The sequence below is a fragment of the Calypte anna genome, chromosome 7, assembly GCF_003957555.1.
Source record: "Calypte anna isolate BGI_N300 chromosome 7, bCalAnn1_v1.p, whole genome shotgun sequence".
Classification (NCBI taxonomy): domain Eukaryota; kingdom Metazoa; phylum Chordata; class Aves; order Apodiformes; family Trochilidae; genus Calypte; species Calypte anna.
In genome coordinates this window covers 12,925,675-12,942,620 of record NC_044253.1, presented here as the reverse complement: position 1 = coordinate 12,942,620, position 16,946 = coordinate 12,925,675, and the positions used below count along the sequence as shown (strand labels likewise).

Here is a 16,946-nt window from a genome sequence, read left to right as displayed (position 1 = left end):
GTGGAGCTGTGAGGATAGTCTGTGTTGGGCAGGTCTTGTCCCTGCCTGGAATCCCCCCACAGCTCCATGCTGCAATGCACTGATTGTTATTGTGGACCACTTCTGCCTGCCTGAGGTGATGCTGGCCAAGGCAGGGAGGGCTGTGCCACACACATCTGGCTGTGCCACCAGCAGCAGGGCCACCATGCAGGTGGCAGAGTGTCTCACTGCAAACCAAGTGCTACTGCAGCACTGGACTATTGCCCAGGAAAACCTTGTTGACCGGTATGAGAGCAGCAAAACCACCCAGGGCAGTGGATTTGGGGTCTTTTTATTGGTGTGTCAGCAGGCTGGGATATATAGGAGGGAAGCTGCCCATTTCCAGGGATTGTGCGAGCAGGAAGGGCAGTTATTGGAATTCGAAGCTGCTTCCTCCACTGTAAATTTGTTCTTGTTGTGTTATCTCTGGCTGGGCAGGGCAGGAGAACATCTTGGCTATCTTGATTTTTTGGTGCAGTATGTTTAGGTCAGCTTCATCAGTTCCATGATAACATAGGAGAGGCATTCCTGGCCTCACTAGCAAAGAATTTTCTAGAGTAATACAGGAATCTGTCATCCCCTGATGTCTCCCAAGAGCTTTGGAAATAAACGAGTAAGGAAAGGGGTGGTGGATTTAAACACAAGAGAAGTGATGGAAGTAAAAGCAGCTGAGCCATCTGCATCCTCAGGCCCCAGTTAGTGTGCAGGGCTGCTCTCATTCCACAAAGGGCCTGGGTCAGCCTCCAACAGACACCCTGAAATGGCAAACAGTTTTAATCAAGGTCTGGGAGACCCCAGAATGGATCTCATGGAGCTGCTTTCTGGTGGTGTGTCTGGATTCTCCTGCAAAACCCGTAGCAGCAGTGCTGTAGCCCTACAGATGACCCAAATCTAACTTAAGTATTGTTTTTAATTGAAATAATAATAATAATTTGGCTCCTGCACCAGACTGTTGGCTTGTCAGAGTGACAGGAATCTTCTTATGTATTTTGAAAAGGGCATAGCATTGCTGAGGGGAGCAGGCTGAAGATCAATGGAGCTGTGGGAGATGGAGGAGGAGCTGGGGTGGGGAAGTAGAGTTTGCTTGGGGTGACCTGTGTCAGCAGGACTGATGTGTGCTGTGCTGCATTTACAGACACATCAGGACACTGACCAGCATATGCTTCCACGTAAATACGAGTGAGCCCCTGAGCCCAATGTGGCCACAGGAAAGCTGCTGCTCAGTGCCACAGCAAGGGCTCCTTCCTATTGCTTAAGGATTCGCATCGGGGAGAGACAGGGGACCACCTGCTACCTAAGCAATTTCCAGTGACATGGCTTTTTATTATTATTATTTGTTCAGACTATAATTCCATGTTTCCTGAAATAACTACCAAGTACTCATCAGACAGCTTCTGCCTTTAGCTACCTTTTGTCTGAATCTCAAGTGCTTCATTACTCCCCCAGTGTATTTTCTTTCTCTTACAGTAAATCTGAGCAGTGTCTGTGTGGTGGGGGAGGTGATGTGATCTTGAGGGGAAAAGGAGAAAAGGTTTGGCTGGCACAGAAAGCCAGTGAGGAGTTCAGGTATAGCCCTCAGGTACAGCATCGTTTTGCACTGGAGTAGAATTCACAAGGTCGCTTCCAGGATCCACAGCTATGTCCCCCAAATTCAAAACCCAAACAGTTGCAGATGTTTATTGCTGGTTTGAGGATTTTATTTTTAAGCAATGGTTGGTTTATGTTTTTTGTTGGTTTTTTTTCTCCTTGTTAGCAGCAATCTGATGGTGCTTTGATCACTGCTCCAAAAGGAAGTGCCTGTAATTTCCTTTGCAGATTTTGCCAGGTGCTGGGTTCCATCAGATGTCCTGGAAGCTGATGAGAGTTGAGAGTGCTCTCACCTGGCAGGATCCTCCATACTAGAAAACCTCAGAGTTGAAATTTTACTTGGGTTTTGAGCAGCTTAATGCCAGCACTACAAAGGCTGACAGGCTCTGGCTTTCCATGTGACAGATCTCCTCCACACTGACTTCCCACTGAAGACTTGCATGCAGTCCAGCTTTTACATGGTGTGTCCTTTTTGAGGCATTCACCAGGCAGAAAATCTGACAGACTGGAAAAAACCTAGCTAAGAGTTAATCATCTTTATTTAATAATAATTGGTAGTGGTTGTTCTTACACCTACAGGTCCTTTGGCTCTTGAAGGCTTGGGGCACGGTCATGCCTACTTGAGGGAGAAATTCTTGAAGTTCATTGTCCTCATCAGCATGACTCAAGGGAGGCAGCTGCCTCCTGTATTTCAAGGATTCTCTGTAGCTCCCAGTCCAAGGGGTTGCCTGAAACACATAAAGCTGAACTATTTTGGTACCTGGCGAGTGTCTCTGGGTGTGTCACGGTGGTTGTGTGGCTGCAGCCAGCAGTCTGCAATAGGAACAGAGAGGGAAGTGTTCAGATCTTGCAGAGGTTCAGCCCTGGAGGCATTGCAAGGAGTTGCTAATGCTTGCAAAGTGGCCGGGTAAAAGGGCGTAAATGAGTGCGATGTGGGTAGAGGAAGAGTTATTAATTGCAGCTGTAGGAGTAGTTGGCAGCCTCAGCAGCTGTGAGACTTCCTCAGCCTCAGGTGAGGTCGGTGTCTTCAGGTACACAGAGCTCTGGCAGGGCACATCTGAAGAGCTGTCCGTGGACCAAAGCAAGCCAATGACAGAAAAATTCCCTTGGTCTGTGGGCTGATGGAATTTATCAGCACACATACATAAACTTCAGTATATGCTAAATCTCAGCCTGTTGGCCACAGAGTTCCTGAAGGTGTCAGTTTTGGAGAGCTGCAGCAGAGAAGAAGGGAGCTGGTGGTTCCCACAGAGCCTGTGCTACAGCTTTTTCTTGACGTTTATAAGAGAGTTAAGCAATTTGTGTCCCGTGTTGCCATGGAGACTGTAAATCACTGTCACGGAGCTGGTGTCTTTAATGTCACTAACCTCCCCTGCAAATCCAGGGCTTGGTTCTGAGCTCGTTGACCTGCTTTGACATGGGAGCTCTGCTTCCAGGAGACCAGAACTGGAACTAGGGATAGGGGTGCTTGTACATCCAATATCAAATATATGAGGTCGATTTTGTTATTGTTGTATGTGGCCACACCTTTGTTCAGATGAACAGAAATTAAAATTATTTACACAAACTGAGATCTGTCCCACTTGAATCCAAGGCAAGTTTGCAACAAGGGTAGGGGGTAGATACACCGTCTCCATGTGCTGTGGTAACTTGTTGGGGCTTTGTGGTCCAGCTGCACCAACGAAGCTGAATTTCCCTATCTTTAGTGTTTTTTGTAGTGCTTGGCTGCTCCAAGGGAATAGTTCAGCCCTTCTATTCCATCCACATATCCAGACAGGTAAGTGGGGGTTGGTGCAGTTTATTCTACACCCATTAAAAATGCTTCTTGGAGAAGAGGCTCAGTCTCAGTGACACTTTTGGGTCAGCCTTTCTCTTTTTTCCTTACAGTCTATCCCAGAAGTAGCCACATTTTTTACTGTCTCAGCATTACTGGCTCCTGCTGTCAGAACACAGATCTTGTCAGTGTGTACGAAGTCAGTAGTATAAATCAGCCTCCTTCCAGTGACTGAACCAGAGCCCTGACAGCATTCGTCAGCATAGGGTATGGATCCTTGTCTTGGCTCCTTCAAAATAAACAACTATATAAATTGCAAGATGATTATCATCAGAGCTTATTAGCGTATTACCACATGCTGCTTTGTATTCAGACAATAGATAAAAAAGTTTGTGCTTCATTTTTCTCAGTCACATCTACAGCAAACACGCTTATTCTTGCTCCAGTCTGAGGAGGACTGTGTCAGTACTCTTGCCAAAAATACATGAAAATCATCCCGAGTCTTGTGCAATGTAACCAGCCCCTGTGGAAGTTCTGCTTTGGAAGTATTTAAAGTTTTCCAGGAGGTGGTATATGGCTTTTTTAGGGTTTGATTTATTGGTTGTTTTAGATTATAATCATGTCAAGGCATGAGCTGTCTTCTTGCTCTGGTTACCAGGGCAGGTGAAGGTGTAGAGGGACTGAAGTATTTGGCTTTTGGAGGGTTTATGTTCTGTATGTTCACGCTGGGAGCATGGGATCTGCCATCTCAAGAGAAGGAGTGTTTCCATGAGCAATAGAAACATCTCTGCAGAAGCAGATAAACTTTAGGCTCTCAAGGTTTCCTCTGTTCATGCTAGCGTCACCTAAAATACAGGGGGTTGTGCTCAACAAACCAGTCTACAATTCTTGACTTTTTTTAATTATGATTTTTTTTTTCCTGTTCAATTCTTGCTCTTCTCCCCAAGCAACATAATATCTAGTCTGGTAGCTTAGATGTACACTGTGACCAAACTTCTGGAAACAATGGGAAGCAAATGCCCTTATTCAATCCATAAGCATGTTGGGCAGAGTCACAGTTTGTACAATGGGCTAAATATTATCCTAGTACTTTGGGGAGCATTTCATGCAAGACAAGCTCAAGGCTTCTTATGAGTGCATTAAAGGGGCTTTTACAAAATGTCAGTGAGAATGTAATGCTTGTCTGCTGAGCACTAGCTTGTGTGTTTGTGATGAGGTCAAAAATTGTGCACAAATGGGGTATGGTTTTCACATCCATGGCCTATCCCTCACTGTGTCAGTAACAATCAGTCTTTCATACTGCCTGTCAGAGCCACCCTGCCATGAAAAGAAGAACAGGGTGAAATTTTGGTCATCAAATGTGTTTGGGTGGGGGTGGGGGTTAGCTAGGGTCTCTGTCCTAAAGAGCCTGTCAGGATTGTCAGACTTGAGTGGAGCTAGATGGAAGAAAAGTTGGTCTTCCAAGCAAAAATAAGAAATCTAATTGAAATTCATATGTTTCCTGTCCCTATTGGGAAATCCTCCAAAACCTTTATTGGGGTAGTAGGGGTACAAATCAAGATGCCAACAGTGTGTGGAGATTCCCTTTAAATCAGTCCTCATACCACTCAGCACCTACCAGTGCCTGTGCCTGCTGCCCAAAAGGCATGAGCAAAACCAGAATGGATAGGAGCAGGTTCCTGCAGAGGTGTCACCACAGCTGCTCCCCCACTGGGCAGCTGGCATCAAGAAAACCAGTGCCAAGAAAATCCAGTGCCTTCTCTTGAGCTTTATCATTTTTTTTAACTGTCTAAAAACCTTGAAAATACAGTGGTCATTCAAGTCTAGGAGGTAGCCACCCATTTCCCACATGATCTGAGTGAGCATCACTGCTGCCCATGGCCCTGCCCTCCCTGGCATACATACAAAACCTGGCCTGACTGTTGCTTAAATAAACCATCAGTGCTGTTGGGTGTTAAAATGGGCCCTTCATCAGTGCCTGCCTCTTCTCTTTTCAGTGCACAACTGTGCCACTGCCCAGTTGCAGCCAGTGAATCTTTTTTTTCTTTCTTTTAAAAGTCAGTTCCCCTGCGGCTCAGGCGGGCTAAGGGCACTGGTGTGACCACAGTGCAGGGGAAGCTGCTCTCCAGTCTCTCCACACCACAGAAACCTATTTATCTGAGGCTATTTGCATTATTTATTTTTTTTTTATATAAAAAGCAAAACAAAAAAACCACACAACCTACCTGGTGTTCCTGGGGTGTTGCCATTTTGTTTTTATTTCTTAAACTTGGACACGAGGGAGAAGAGAACAGCTAAGTGTGTTTTCAACTGCTGTCAGAGGCAAGGTTGGACCTGTAACCAGTTTCATTCATCACTACTGGTTCTGCCTGCAGATCTGGGCCCAGGATGTAACACACCATTTCATGTTTGGTGTAGCCCTGGGTAAACAGTGGAGAATAGCACAGCTCGGGCTTCTCAGTGTGATTTGATCACTGGCTACTAGAATTTATGTGGAGCTTGACAGCTTCACTGAGCCAGGGTGATTTCTGTTATATCCAACCCCTCTAGGGAAGATACTCGGGTTAAAAAAGTTTTGTCCATGCATTTGGTGTCAATTAATGATCTTTGTAGACAAGGCAGAAGTGAACAAGCTACAGCAGTGGGGTTGTCTGTGCTTCTAAGTGATGGGTCCAAGTTGTGATAGAGGTGTTGGGAAGGGCAGGTGCTGCCTCTTCTCTCCAAAGAGACTTTGCATGTCAGTACTGCCTTCTGCATGTTGCTCTCTTTTCATGCTGTCAAGTGACTGGAGGCAATTTCTTTCTCCAGCAGGTTTAGCACACTGGCAGCATGGCTACAAGTGCTGTTCCCAGCGAAAACCTTCCCACATACAAGCTGGTGGTGGTTGGAGATGGTGGTGTGGGGAAGAGTGCTCTCACCATTCAGTTTTTCCAGAAGATTTTTGTGCCAGACTACGACCCAACTATCGAAGACTCCTACCTGAAGCACACAGAAATAGATGGGCAATGGGCAATTCTTGATGGTAAGCAAGGTATTCTTGTGGTCCTCTTTCCCCTCTAGCTGAGTATACGTGCAAAAAGACCTTGGTACCTCCCACGATGTATTGTGCCCTCGTGTCCCTCCTACTCTACTGTGGGCTGCCAAGAATTTGAGTGCAAACTGTGATCTGTGGTGGTTGGTTTGCTGCTGATCTCCAGCAAAGCATCTGTTTCCAGTTGTGCTGGTTCCAGTTCTTCAGAGAAATGTTTCTTGCAGGAGTGTAAAAACCTGTAGATCATCATAGACACTTTGGGTAGGCTTCTGTGAAGGGTGAACTACAGCACCTGTCCTACAGACTGAGGGAGCTGGGGTTGTTTAGCCTGGAGAAGAGAAACCTCTGAGGAGACCTAATAGTGACCTTCCAGTACTTGAAGGGAGCCTACAGGAAGGCTGGAGAGGAACTGTTTGTGAGGGTCTGTAGTGAAAGAACAAAGGGCAATGGTTTTCAATCAGAGATGAGTAGATTTAGATTGGATGTTAGGAACAAGTTCTTTAACATGAGAGTTGTGGAGCAATGGAACAGGTTGCCCAGGAAAGTAGTTGAGGCCCCTTCTTTGGAGATATTCAAGGTGAGGCACAACAAGGCTCTGAGCAACCTGATGTAGTTGAGGATCTCTCTGCTTACTGCATAGAGGTTAGACTAGGTGACTTCTAGAGATTCCTTCCAACCCAAACCATTCTGTGATTCTATGCAGTGGCTATTGCTAGTGATACTTCATTGCAGTTAGGCTCATCCCCTGTGAAATAACAGAGAGTGGATAACTGAATGAGGATTATAACCAAAAACATCAAAACTGTCATCCACTGACAGTGAGGAATTGTAACACCTCCTAACTCCTATCATTAGCTGTGATGTTTTCATATCTACTTTTCTGTTTCATTTAAATATAGGTAGGATACCAGTCTGGAGAGCTGCTGTAACCAAAATATTTCAGATCTTTGAAAGAAACCCACACTTTTAAAACCAAGCAACAAAAGACAAACAAGCAAACAAACACCAAACCAGCTACCCCACCACAAAACCACAAACAGACAAAAACTCTTGATTCTGCAGGTGAGGAAAAAGCCCTAAATTACCTAAAGCTCCAACTTTGTGCAGCAAGAGATAGACTGACCACAGCCATAGGGGAATCTTGCTGTTAAATGTTAGAAGATTTGTTTGACTGTATACAATTAGTTAATGCATAAAAGCAAGCCTATGTTTTGTGCCAGGTGTTTTTGTATGTGGCCACTAATGCAACTAAAATAGATTTAGCCTCACTTACACTATACCAGGTTGCCCAAAACCCCATCCAGTCTGGCCTTGGACACTTCCAGGGAGGGAACATCCACAACTTCCCTAGGCAAAATTTACAATTTATTGAGTACAAATAGCTCCAGAGGCCCTTAAAGAAGCATTTACTCAGTGTTTTAATAAAAACCCAAATAACTTAATCTTGCCAATTTTTTTTTTTTTAAGTATCTTAGTAGTTGATAGCTGATAGGAGAGAATATTTGTGCAATGGGTACCCAAGTTTATCTCTTGTAGTTGCCTGCATCAGATACCTGCTCTCAATTAACCACTGCCTAATGGATTTGTACACCATATTTTTAAAATTCCAGTGTTGTATAAAAGAAAAATTCAATCCTTTTGTAAACAAAATCCATTTTTATTTTTCAGTTCAGTATTCATCTGTCTAAAATGAGTAACTTTATCTTCATATGCCCCGTGTTCTGATAGAACCATACCAGCTGCTGCACACATTGGTGTTGGCTGAAACAGCATAGTTTTTGTAAATTATTTGAAAGTAAAAGAGGAATCTTCCACTGAATATTTGCAATTGTTGTTTAGTCAAAAAAACCCAAAAAACAAACCCTGACCTGGGGTGGGAATGAGGAAAGAGGTTGTTCTTGAACAAACAGAAACTCAACCCCCTGTTTTTTTTTAATAAAAAGCCCTTTTTTTGCTCAGGTGGAATTTAGTTTAGTGACTGAAATTAATTCAGCTGTGGCCTTGAATGGCATGTTGGGAATCCCTGACTTTCAGAGTTCATGGGCCCACAGATGCTTTGCAGTCCTAGAAGTGAAACTGCAGCTTCTCCTTCTCTCTTTCCTATTGCTTGAGATTTGAACAATAGAAATTTTGGAAGAAAGGCCATGTTCTTGCTTGGAAAAGCTTGTGAGCCTTTACCATCTGCCGCACAGAAACAGGGTGTAAAGACTGACTGTCACACGTGCCTTCTGCCACAGCTTTCTGTCACACATTTTGGATCTAGGCCATTCTCAGAGGTCACCATATACTTGCACAGCTGCTCTTGCTGTGGTTACATGTGGCTGCATGAATCACTTACAGTGTAAAATTAGGGACAAACATGATAGGAAGGATTAAGATGCATCATGATAAATTCTAGACTTTCCAGTTGTCCTTTGTGACCAAATCCTTTACAAGCTGATGTTTCATGCAGTGCTTGGTGGGATGAAGAAGCTGCCAACACCCCAAACAGTTTTAGAAGATGAGACTACAAAGTCTGATACAGTGTGAGGAGCTCCTTAAGTTTGTAAATAAGTTTTCAGAAATTGTGATGTATTTGTTACATCAGCATCCAACAACTTAATAAAAGAAAACAGAGCTCGCCCTCTTTCAGGCTGTTGCTTGAGCAGTTCTGTATGAAGTATTTCTAGCATTTGGTATCTGCACCAGCATTATGTTGTTAAAAAAAAAAAATCCTGTGGTAGCTAGCTTACATGAAGCATTTGGCTTCCCTCCATGAAGACCTCCACCCACGTTTATTCAATAGCTCTAACTGGCAGTGTGGTGAAATGTTTGACTTGTGGGTTTTTTTTCTTGGCTGAAATCTCTCACTGAAAGTAGACATAAATGGAACAGGCCTTTATTTCACATTCTGGACCTTGGAGCCAAACCTACATTCAAACCTTTTGTTTATTTATATTTGCTCTCTGGTTTGGGCATGTCTCTGTGTCTATTCTCTTACCAATGAACAGTCTGTGATAGTTCCCTGCCTTCCAGAAAATTGTGATACCTGTGCTTGGTGTGTTCAGGTCCAACACTACACAAAAATACTTTATTGTTGGCCTTACGCCAGCTTTAAAAGACCATCAGTGCAGTGTTTGGAGGACAAGTGTTGCAGAGTGGAACAGGGCACTTACCCTGAATTAGGGATGCAAAGGCAATTCACAGCTAACTCATTTTTTTCAGTTGCTGGCACCCTAATGAGGCTTTAAAATCAGCCTCCAATTTTTTCTGCATATGCTATCCTCATTTATTCCCTGCTGCTCATACTGAAATCAGCAGGGTGATGTGCTCAGTTAAATGCATTCACACGCAGGTGCCATATAGACACATCAGGTCAGGATTAAGTGGGGGCCAGGGTTAATCTGCTTTGATTAGCTGTTGCTCCAGTTGAGTTGCTATCATTAATTTTGTGCACTTCTTTCTCTGTGCAGGCTAATTTAGCAATTAGTGGAGGATTTCTTTTGGTGGGGCTGCAAAATGCCAGTCGGGAATCATTAATCTGGCCACAAAGCCTAGAGTGGAATACCTTAATACAGCAAAAAATTCCCAGTGGTTCAAAATTCCTTATGTCTCATGAACCATACGTAGATGAAAAGGTTGTGAGGAAGAGAAGAGGAGGAGATGGACACAAGCACATGGCTTGGACATGTTAATGATTGGGCTAAACCCAATAAGATGTCTGTAGGGCTGTACCAGCTGGTACTAGCAAAGCAAACCAAGGAATTGTGTCAGTGTTGGGTAAAAGTAGGCTGTAGTCTCCCTTCTCTTCCCTTTCCTTCCCCTGGAATGGTTTAGATTAAGCTCTCACTGCCTATAAATAGTTTTCCTATTTCCATGTTTCAGTTTTCCTTTTTATTTCTCTTCTTCTCAAGTCCTTCTCTCAGTCCCTGGGTGTTGCGGGAGGAGCCCTTCTTGCTCCTAGGGCTGCTCCTGAGGCCTCGGGGTTTAGCCCATTCCTGGACGATGTCCTAGGGCTGTTCCTGGGGCTCCAGGATCTACCCCTTCTTGCCTGCTCCTGGGGCTCCTCGAGCTGTGGGCTTCTCCATGCTCACTGAAGAGTGAGAGCTGTCTCCGTGGGTGTCAGCTGCTCTCTTATTGGCCCCCTGCTCCTGCACATGCTCAGGAGGGAGGCCAGACACAGGTGAACCCACACCCACTCATCAATAACTCAGGGCACCTGGTCCTGTCTCACTACATTTCCCCCCCTTTTTTTTTTTTTTTTTTTTTTTTTTTACACAGACATTTACATAGTACACAGACATTTACATAGACATTTACATATTTACATAGCACGATTTTTTATACACAAGAATACACTTACAGGATTTTTCTTCGGGCCCCGCAGGACACTCAGCTAAGAGCATCAAGGGGGCGCCGAGGGGCAGTACAAAACACACTTATACAGGATTTAGACATAGACATACAGGATTTTTACAGGATTTTTCTTCGGGCCCCGCGGGACACTCAACTAAGAGCATCGAGGAGGCGCCGAGAGGTTAGAGGATTTTTACACAAAAATATAACTTACAAGATTTAAACATATAACTTACATATAACATATAACTTATTTTACATATATTTTTAGGGAGAATTCTCAACCCTTACACGTATTTTGGGGAGAATTCTCAACCTTCTTTCTTTCAACCTTCTTTAAGGGGAATTAAGCATACCCATATATTCGCTCGATGTCAGCCCCTTTCTGGCAAAGTCTCCGCAAGCTGTCTGAGCACTCTTCACAAAGTCTCTGCAAATTGTCCCAGGCACTTGCCCTCTATTCCAGGGTTTCTTTCCTCATGGGCCTCGGGATTTAACCCTTCCTCATGGGATTTCCCTCTGCTCAAGGGCTTAGCCTAGGCATATTTCACAAAGTCTCTGCAAGTTGCACCAGGCACTTTTCACAGAGTCTCTGCAAGTTGTTCTTCTAGTTATTATTCTCCCTCCTGTATCTGCTCTTCTGGCTTGGTTTCCCTCTGTTCCAGGGTTTCTTTCCTCATGGGCCTCGGGATTTAACCCTTCCTCATGGGATTTTCCCCTCTGCTCTGGGGTTTCCTGTCCAGAGAGCTTGTTGATCATACCTTACAGGGAGAATGTTCTTGCAGTTTCTGTGCCAGCTAGGTTTTCTGCAGGCTGCCCGCATTCTCCACCAGATGAAGGGGGAAGCCCTTCTTGCTCCTAGGGCTGATCCTGAGGCCTCAGGGCTTAGCCCATTCCTGGACGATGTCCTAGGGCTGTTCCTGGGGCTCCGGGATCTACCCCTTCTTGCCTGCTCCTGGGGCTCCTTGAGCTGTGGGCTTCTCAATCCTCACAGACGAGTGAGAGCTCTCTCTGTGGGTGTCAGCTGCTCTCTTATTGGCCCCGTGCTCCTGCACATGCTCAGGAGGGAGGCCAGACACAGGTGAACCCACACCCACTCATCAATAACTCAGGGCACCTGGTCCTGTCTCACTACACTGGGTGCTGGGCTGGACCTGCACCCCCCAGGAGTAACACCAAGGGCTGTCCCTTCCCCCAGCCTCCCTCTGTGCCCTTTCCACCCCAGTCCCCCATGCATCCCTTTTAACTGAGGGTTTTTGCTGCTAGTTGTTCCAGGACAGGCTGTCTGCTTTTCTCCTCAGGAAGCTTGGGAACAATTCAGCCAGGAGGCCAGAAGCAGATCAAAGGTCACTTCAGACTTGCAGGCAGATGGGTTAGTTTGTGGCTTGCTTTTTTTTTCTTTTTTTTTTTTTTTTTTTTTCAAATTAAACTTAGGGTAGCATCATTGAAAGAATTAAAATTCAAATTAAGTTGGTGCTTTCATTCTTTTATTTGTGTGTACAGTATTTTCCTTCTCCTAGTTGCTGGGATTTTGCAACATTGAAAGAGGGTTTTTTTGTCTTGGGTTGTGGGGAGTTTTTTCCTGCCAGGAAAATTTTGATGTTGCAACATGGAAAACACAAGGCTTTGAGTACTTGCCCTTTGTTAAAGAAAGAGCCCCTTTAAGGGCTCACATCGTTATTCTGTTTATTGATGTGGAAGCCTGTCTTCTGAAGGCCCCTTTTTTCCTCTTCCTTAAAGAAAGGGCAAGCATTCAAGTACTCTGGTTTTCCATGTTATAACATCTGTGTATTTAGTTAGGGCACTGAAGAAGGGCTCATAAAAGCTTCAGTGTTTCCCTGTTGCATGTTTTCCCCTGAGGAACTCTGTCATGCTGGAGGCAGTGTGGCTGTGTCTCAGAAGGAGCAGAAGCATCAGAGGGACCAAGTGGAGCATCTGCCTCTCCTTGCTCACAGCATGGGCACTTCATGTTTCTTCAGGGTAACTTGGGGTGTGGGAGTACCAAATATGAGCCATGGCCCCCTCACACCATCTGCTCAGTGCCCAGAATGCTAATTTCTCATCTGAAGCCAATGTCTGCCTGCTTCTGCCTCCCTGCTGAAGGAAGATTTGGTTTTCCTCAGCCTGAGACTCTGGTTTGACTTGTCAGTTCCAGTTAGGCCTTTCCTTCAGCTTGGATGGAGTTTCTCTCTGTCCCCACTTTTTGAAGCAAAGCTGTGGTGCTGAGAGGGAAACAAGGCATGGAGAAAGCAGCACAATGAGAATTCCAGCTCTGTAACCTGTGGTCCCCTGATAGTGCTGTATTCCTCCAGGGACTTTCCATGTCTTGCATATTAAGAAGATGAAGAAGCAGAAAACATCAGAGTCAAGACTCATTTACACTGATGCTGTGAACCCAGGTTCTTATCTGCCTGCTGCTCCTCAAAGGCTTTTGCATGTGCTGCACATACCTAACCAAAGGGATTTCCACTGGAAACTGCTCGAAAAAGTCAAGTCGTACACATTGCTCTCACCTTTCTGAGCATCAGAGTGATGTAGGCACCAAAAACTGTGTCCTGTCCCTGAGATTTGTGATGTTCAACCATTCTTCTGGATGATGCAGAACAAGGCACTCCAAAATCTGTGAGCTGCTTTCAGGACCAACTGCAGCAACATGTAATACCTGGTTGGAACAGGTTGCTGGTGTCTGATTCAGGCAGTGAAACCCAAGGGCTGAAGCATAGAAAATGGGTTTAACCTGCCTGCCTGGTCATCTTTGACCCTATAGATGCCATGGACAGTGGAGTGATTCTCTTGAGTTGATCTGTGCACCTAGCTGCCCAACAATAGAGAAATAAAAGTGTAGGAAGGAATTTTGCCTAGGTATGAAAAGAGAAGAGAAGCACCTGCACAACCAGGTCTGAGCTCCCTGAAGGCTGGGAAGGCTGTGTTTGGATCTGAACTGAATACAGCCTAGGCTCTAGAAAAAGCAATGCCATGACTTAGATTTCATAGTATGTCTCTGTCCTTGGCTTAGGTACACATGCCTGTGTCTGTGGATGAGCACTGTTGGTTACAGAGACATAAAATACCTGGAAGACCAAGTGCTTCTATTTTGGGCCACAAATTTCTGTGTATTCGTGGGCTTCTGTACTAGCTCAGAACTGCTCTTTAAGCAGCCACACTTTCTCCTTAACCCATCAAGATTCATGGGAAAATAGTGTGGAGAGCTGTAAAGGGGCAGGATTCACTTAGCAAGGAGTTCATCACAACAGTTGGGGTCACATCCACTAGAAAGTGGAAGCAGCCATCTCTTCACACAGCATCCTCTTACCTGCAATGTAGGAGACCTTCCTGCTGAGCCTTCACAGACTAATTGCTCTTAGTTTAGTTTCCAGCTGACTGCATTATAGCTCTGTAAAATGGCTTTACCCTCTTTGGATATTTGCTCTGACATCAGAGTCCTCCTTGATCTTTAGCCAGATGCTTTTGTTAACACCCTTCCATGCTGCTTCTTTGGTCAGCTTTGTGGGAACTTCACCAAGTTTGCTGTTGGAAGTCCCTGCCTATGTGCTGTGCAGCCTGTGAATCTGAGTTCAGTTCTTGGAAGAATGAGGTAGGGGAAACCCACTGTGCTTGGGTCCAGCCGTGTTTCCACATTGGATTTTATGCTCTGCCTGTGGGGCAACTGTCAGCAAGAGGTAATTGCTATTTTATAGGGCACCAGGGGGAGAGTGAGCTCACAGTTCTTCTCTATTCATGATTATTTCTGTCTTCTGGCATCCCATCTGCAGAAACAGGAATTTTAAAAGAATGTGAATGCTGGCTGACATCCTCAATCTCCTCACCCCTTTGGGAAGCCAGTCAAATCCCCTTCCCACTTTGACCTTCCCAAGTTTACCCCTTGCTACCTTCCTGTTACTGTAGGTTTTAGTCTTCTTGAAGCTTTTTTGTCACAAGGATACACCACAAGCAAAGCCACTGGCATCTGACCCTATTTCAGTGTTGATTTATCATTCCAGGATGTGGTCCTGTCCTGCCCACAAAGGATCCAGATTGCACTCTTGTCTCTGCCCACAAAGAATCCAGATTGAACTCTTCTCTCCGAGTTTTTTATACAGTTCATGTAGCACATCCTAACACACAGCTGTGTTAGGATAGGGGAGGGCTGTCTTTAAGAAGAGCACAGTTAAAACAAGGACTTTGGCCACCCACGTGATGCTTAACTTTGCATGAATAAACCACCTGAGTTTAACCTTAACCTGGATTGCTGCATGTCTTTTACTTCTATTTCTAAGGTGCCTTTTGAAATGCTGCCTGGACTTGCTCACCTTTCTATAAATGCTGCAAGTGATTCCCTTTAAATAGTGGCTGCTGACACAGCAGCTCAGATTATATTTAGAGTGATGCTGTGGCCAGGATCCAGGCAAGGTAGGAGTAGCAGGACCACATCCCTCTGCTGACCCTTGGGTATCCCTACAGCAATTCGTGGGCTTGTCGTCATCCTGTGGGCAATGGAAAGCTTTGGAGATGTGGCAGCTAGGGATGGGTTGATTGATGCAAGAACAGATCTGGATCCTCCTCAGGTATTTCATATGAGGTTTGCAAATGTGCTTCTGCAAGGGGAATCCCTAGGCAAATTACCACGCAGGGTATGGCACATCCATCTCCACCTTCCTGCCCATGGCTTGTACTTGGATAGCTGCCCTGTCTCATGGGGAGGGGTGGCAGGACAGAACAAGCCCCCTACAAGAAGCTTTCCCCATCCACCACAAGTTGTGTATTTGTGTTGGAGAGGTGAAGGGACTGTGTGTTTGTGTGTGTGTGTGTGTTGGTTGTCAGCTCTCAGCCCTGCCCTGATACCACGGCCAGCTGGTGCTGGAGTCAGCTGAGGGCAGCCCAGCCTCTCCTTACAGGTTGGGTGGGTAGGAAGGATTAATTTCCCCTTCTGTCCTAGCCACACCATCCTGGCTTTTCTCCATGCTAGTTCTGCCCAGGACATAGAAATGCACCAGCACATCCAGTGTCTTTGGGTTGTTTTTCTATTTCCTTTTCACTTTTTTTTTTTTTTTCTTTTTTGTACAGTCTTTAAGAATAGCCTCTGTGCCTTTGAGCTGAGACCCTTGTTTCCTAGATTTAGAGGGGAGAAGCAGGATAAAAGGCTATGAAAAGACACTTACGACTTTCCAGCTACTTGACAAACAAGCCTAAATCTCCGTGTCTCTGCAAGACACTAGAAGATCTTTTCACCTTAAGGGCTCATGGAAGCAGGCATTGAAGACCAGCTAAAGCAGGCAGATGACTGAGGCTGAAGGCTTTAGAGGGCTTGCCATCAACAAGTCCAGTCTCCTGGTCCTCCTCACCTTTTCTCCAGACATAGAGTGAAGGTGTGGGTTTCACTGTGACATGCAGCATGGCCACCTGTGGCCACCTGTGCTTGTTCAGCAAATAACAGCAGCAGCAGAGTGGGCTGTATTCTGTCCCCATCTGGAAACCAGGGCAGCCACAATCCTTACCTTTATAGGCAACATCTTGCTGGGACTGTGGGCCTGCTCAGACTGGAAGAACCCATATCAAGACTTGCTGCTGTCAGCAGGATGCTTCTGCCACAGCCTCCATCCACCAGTGCCCTGGGCTTTCCCCTTCACTCGTGGGCAGCAGATGCTAACACTGTGGCTGTACAGCAGAGGTGGAAACAATTTTCCCACCCAGCCCAGTTGACTGAGGTGTGAAAATGTTCTCAATCATCACAAAGGTCCCACATTTGCCTCTACGATACATTAGGACTATTAATCCTGAGCAGCTCATATGTTTTGAGCTCACACTGTGTTGGTACTAGCACAGCCTAAGCTGATGAGCTCCTCTTGTACCCTCCTGCTGCCAGCCAAAATCCTGGCAAGTGTACAAAGCTGGGCCCAAGAATTGGCATTGATGATGTACAGCACTGTGTGGTCTTTACCCAAAGGGCTGGCTTAGTTTGCTCAGCATGTGGTCCATGATGTAGCTGATAGGACCTCCTGCAAAGCAGAGGGATGGAGAATCAGTGAGTTAGGGTCACATCAGAGAGAAGGTTAATCTAGTGGGCAACAGCATTTGGGTTGCTGCCACAACTGGAGTTCTTTAGGGGATTTGAGCATTGATTCAGGCATTGTCAGTGCACGCAAACATGATCGCCATATGGGATCTCCAACCACAATTGCATATGGGGTATGCAAGTCACTT

At 45.5% G+C, this 16,946-nt stretch overlaps 1 protein-coding gene across 10 annotated transcripts in view; it reads left to right on the top strand.

The window, feature by feature from the left end:
* Nucleotides 1-16,946, top strand: part of MRAS (muscle RAS oncogene homolog) — a 40,758-nt gene that overhangs the window by 14,083 nt on the left and 9,729 nt on the right. For 6 of the 10 annotated variants that reach the window (XM_030454416.1, XM_030454414.1, XM_030454410.1 and 3 more), the window contains one exon: nt 6,188-6,401. The exons of 1 other annotated variant lie outside the window; for it this stretch is intronic. In XM_030454416.1, coding sequence (XP_030310276.1) covers nt 6,209-6,401 — 193 coding nt within the window. In that variant the 5' untranslated portion in view covers nt 6,188-6,208. The remainder of the gene's footprint in view (nt 1-6,187; nt 6,402-16,946) is intronic. 3 more of the 10 variants (XM_030454409.1, XM_030454413.1, XM_030454412.1) reach the window with 1 other exon arrangement.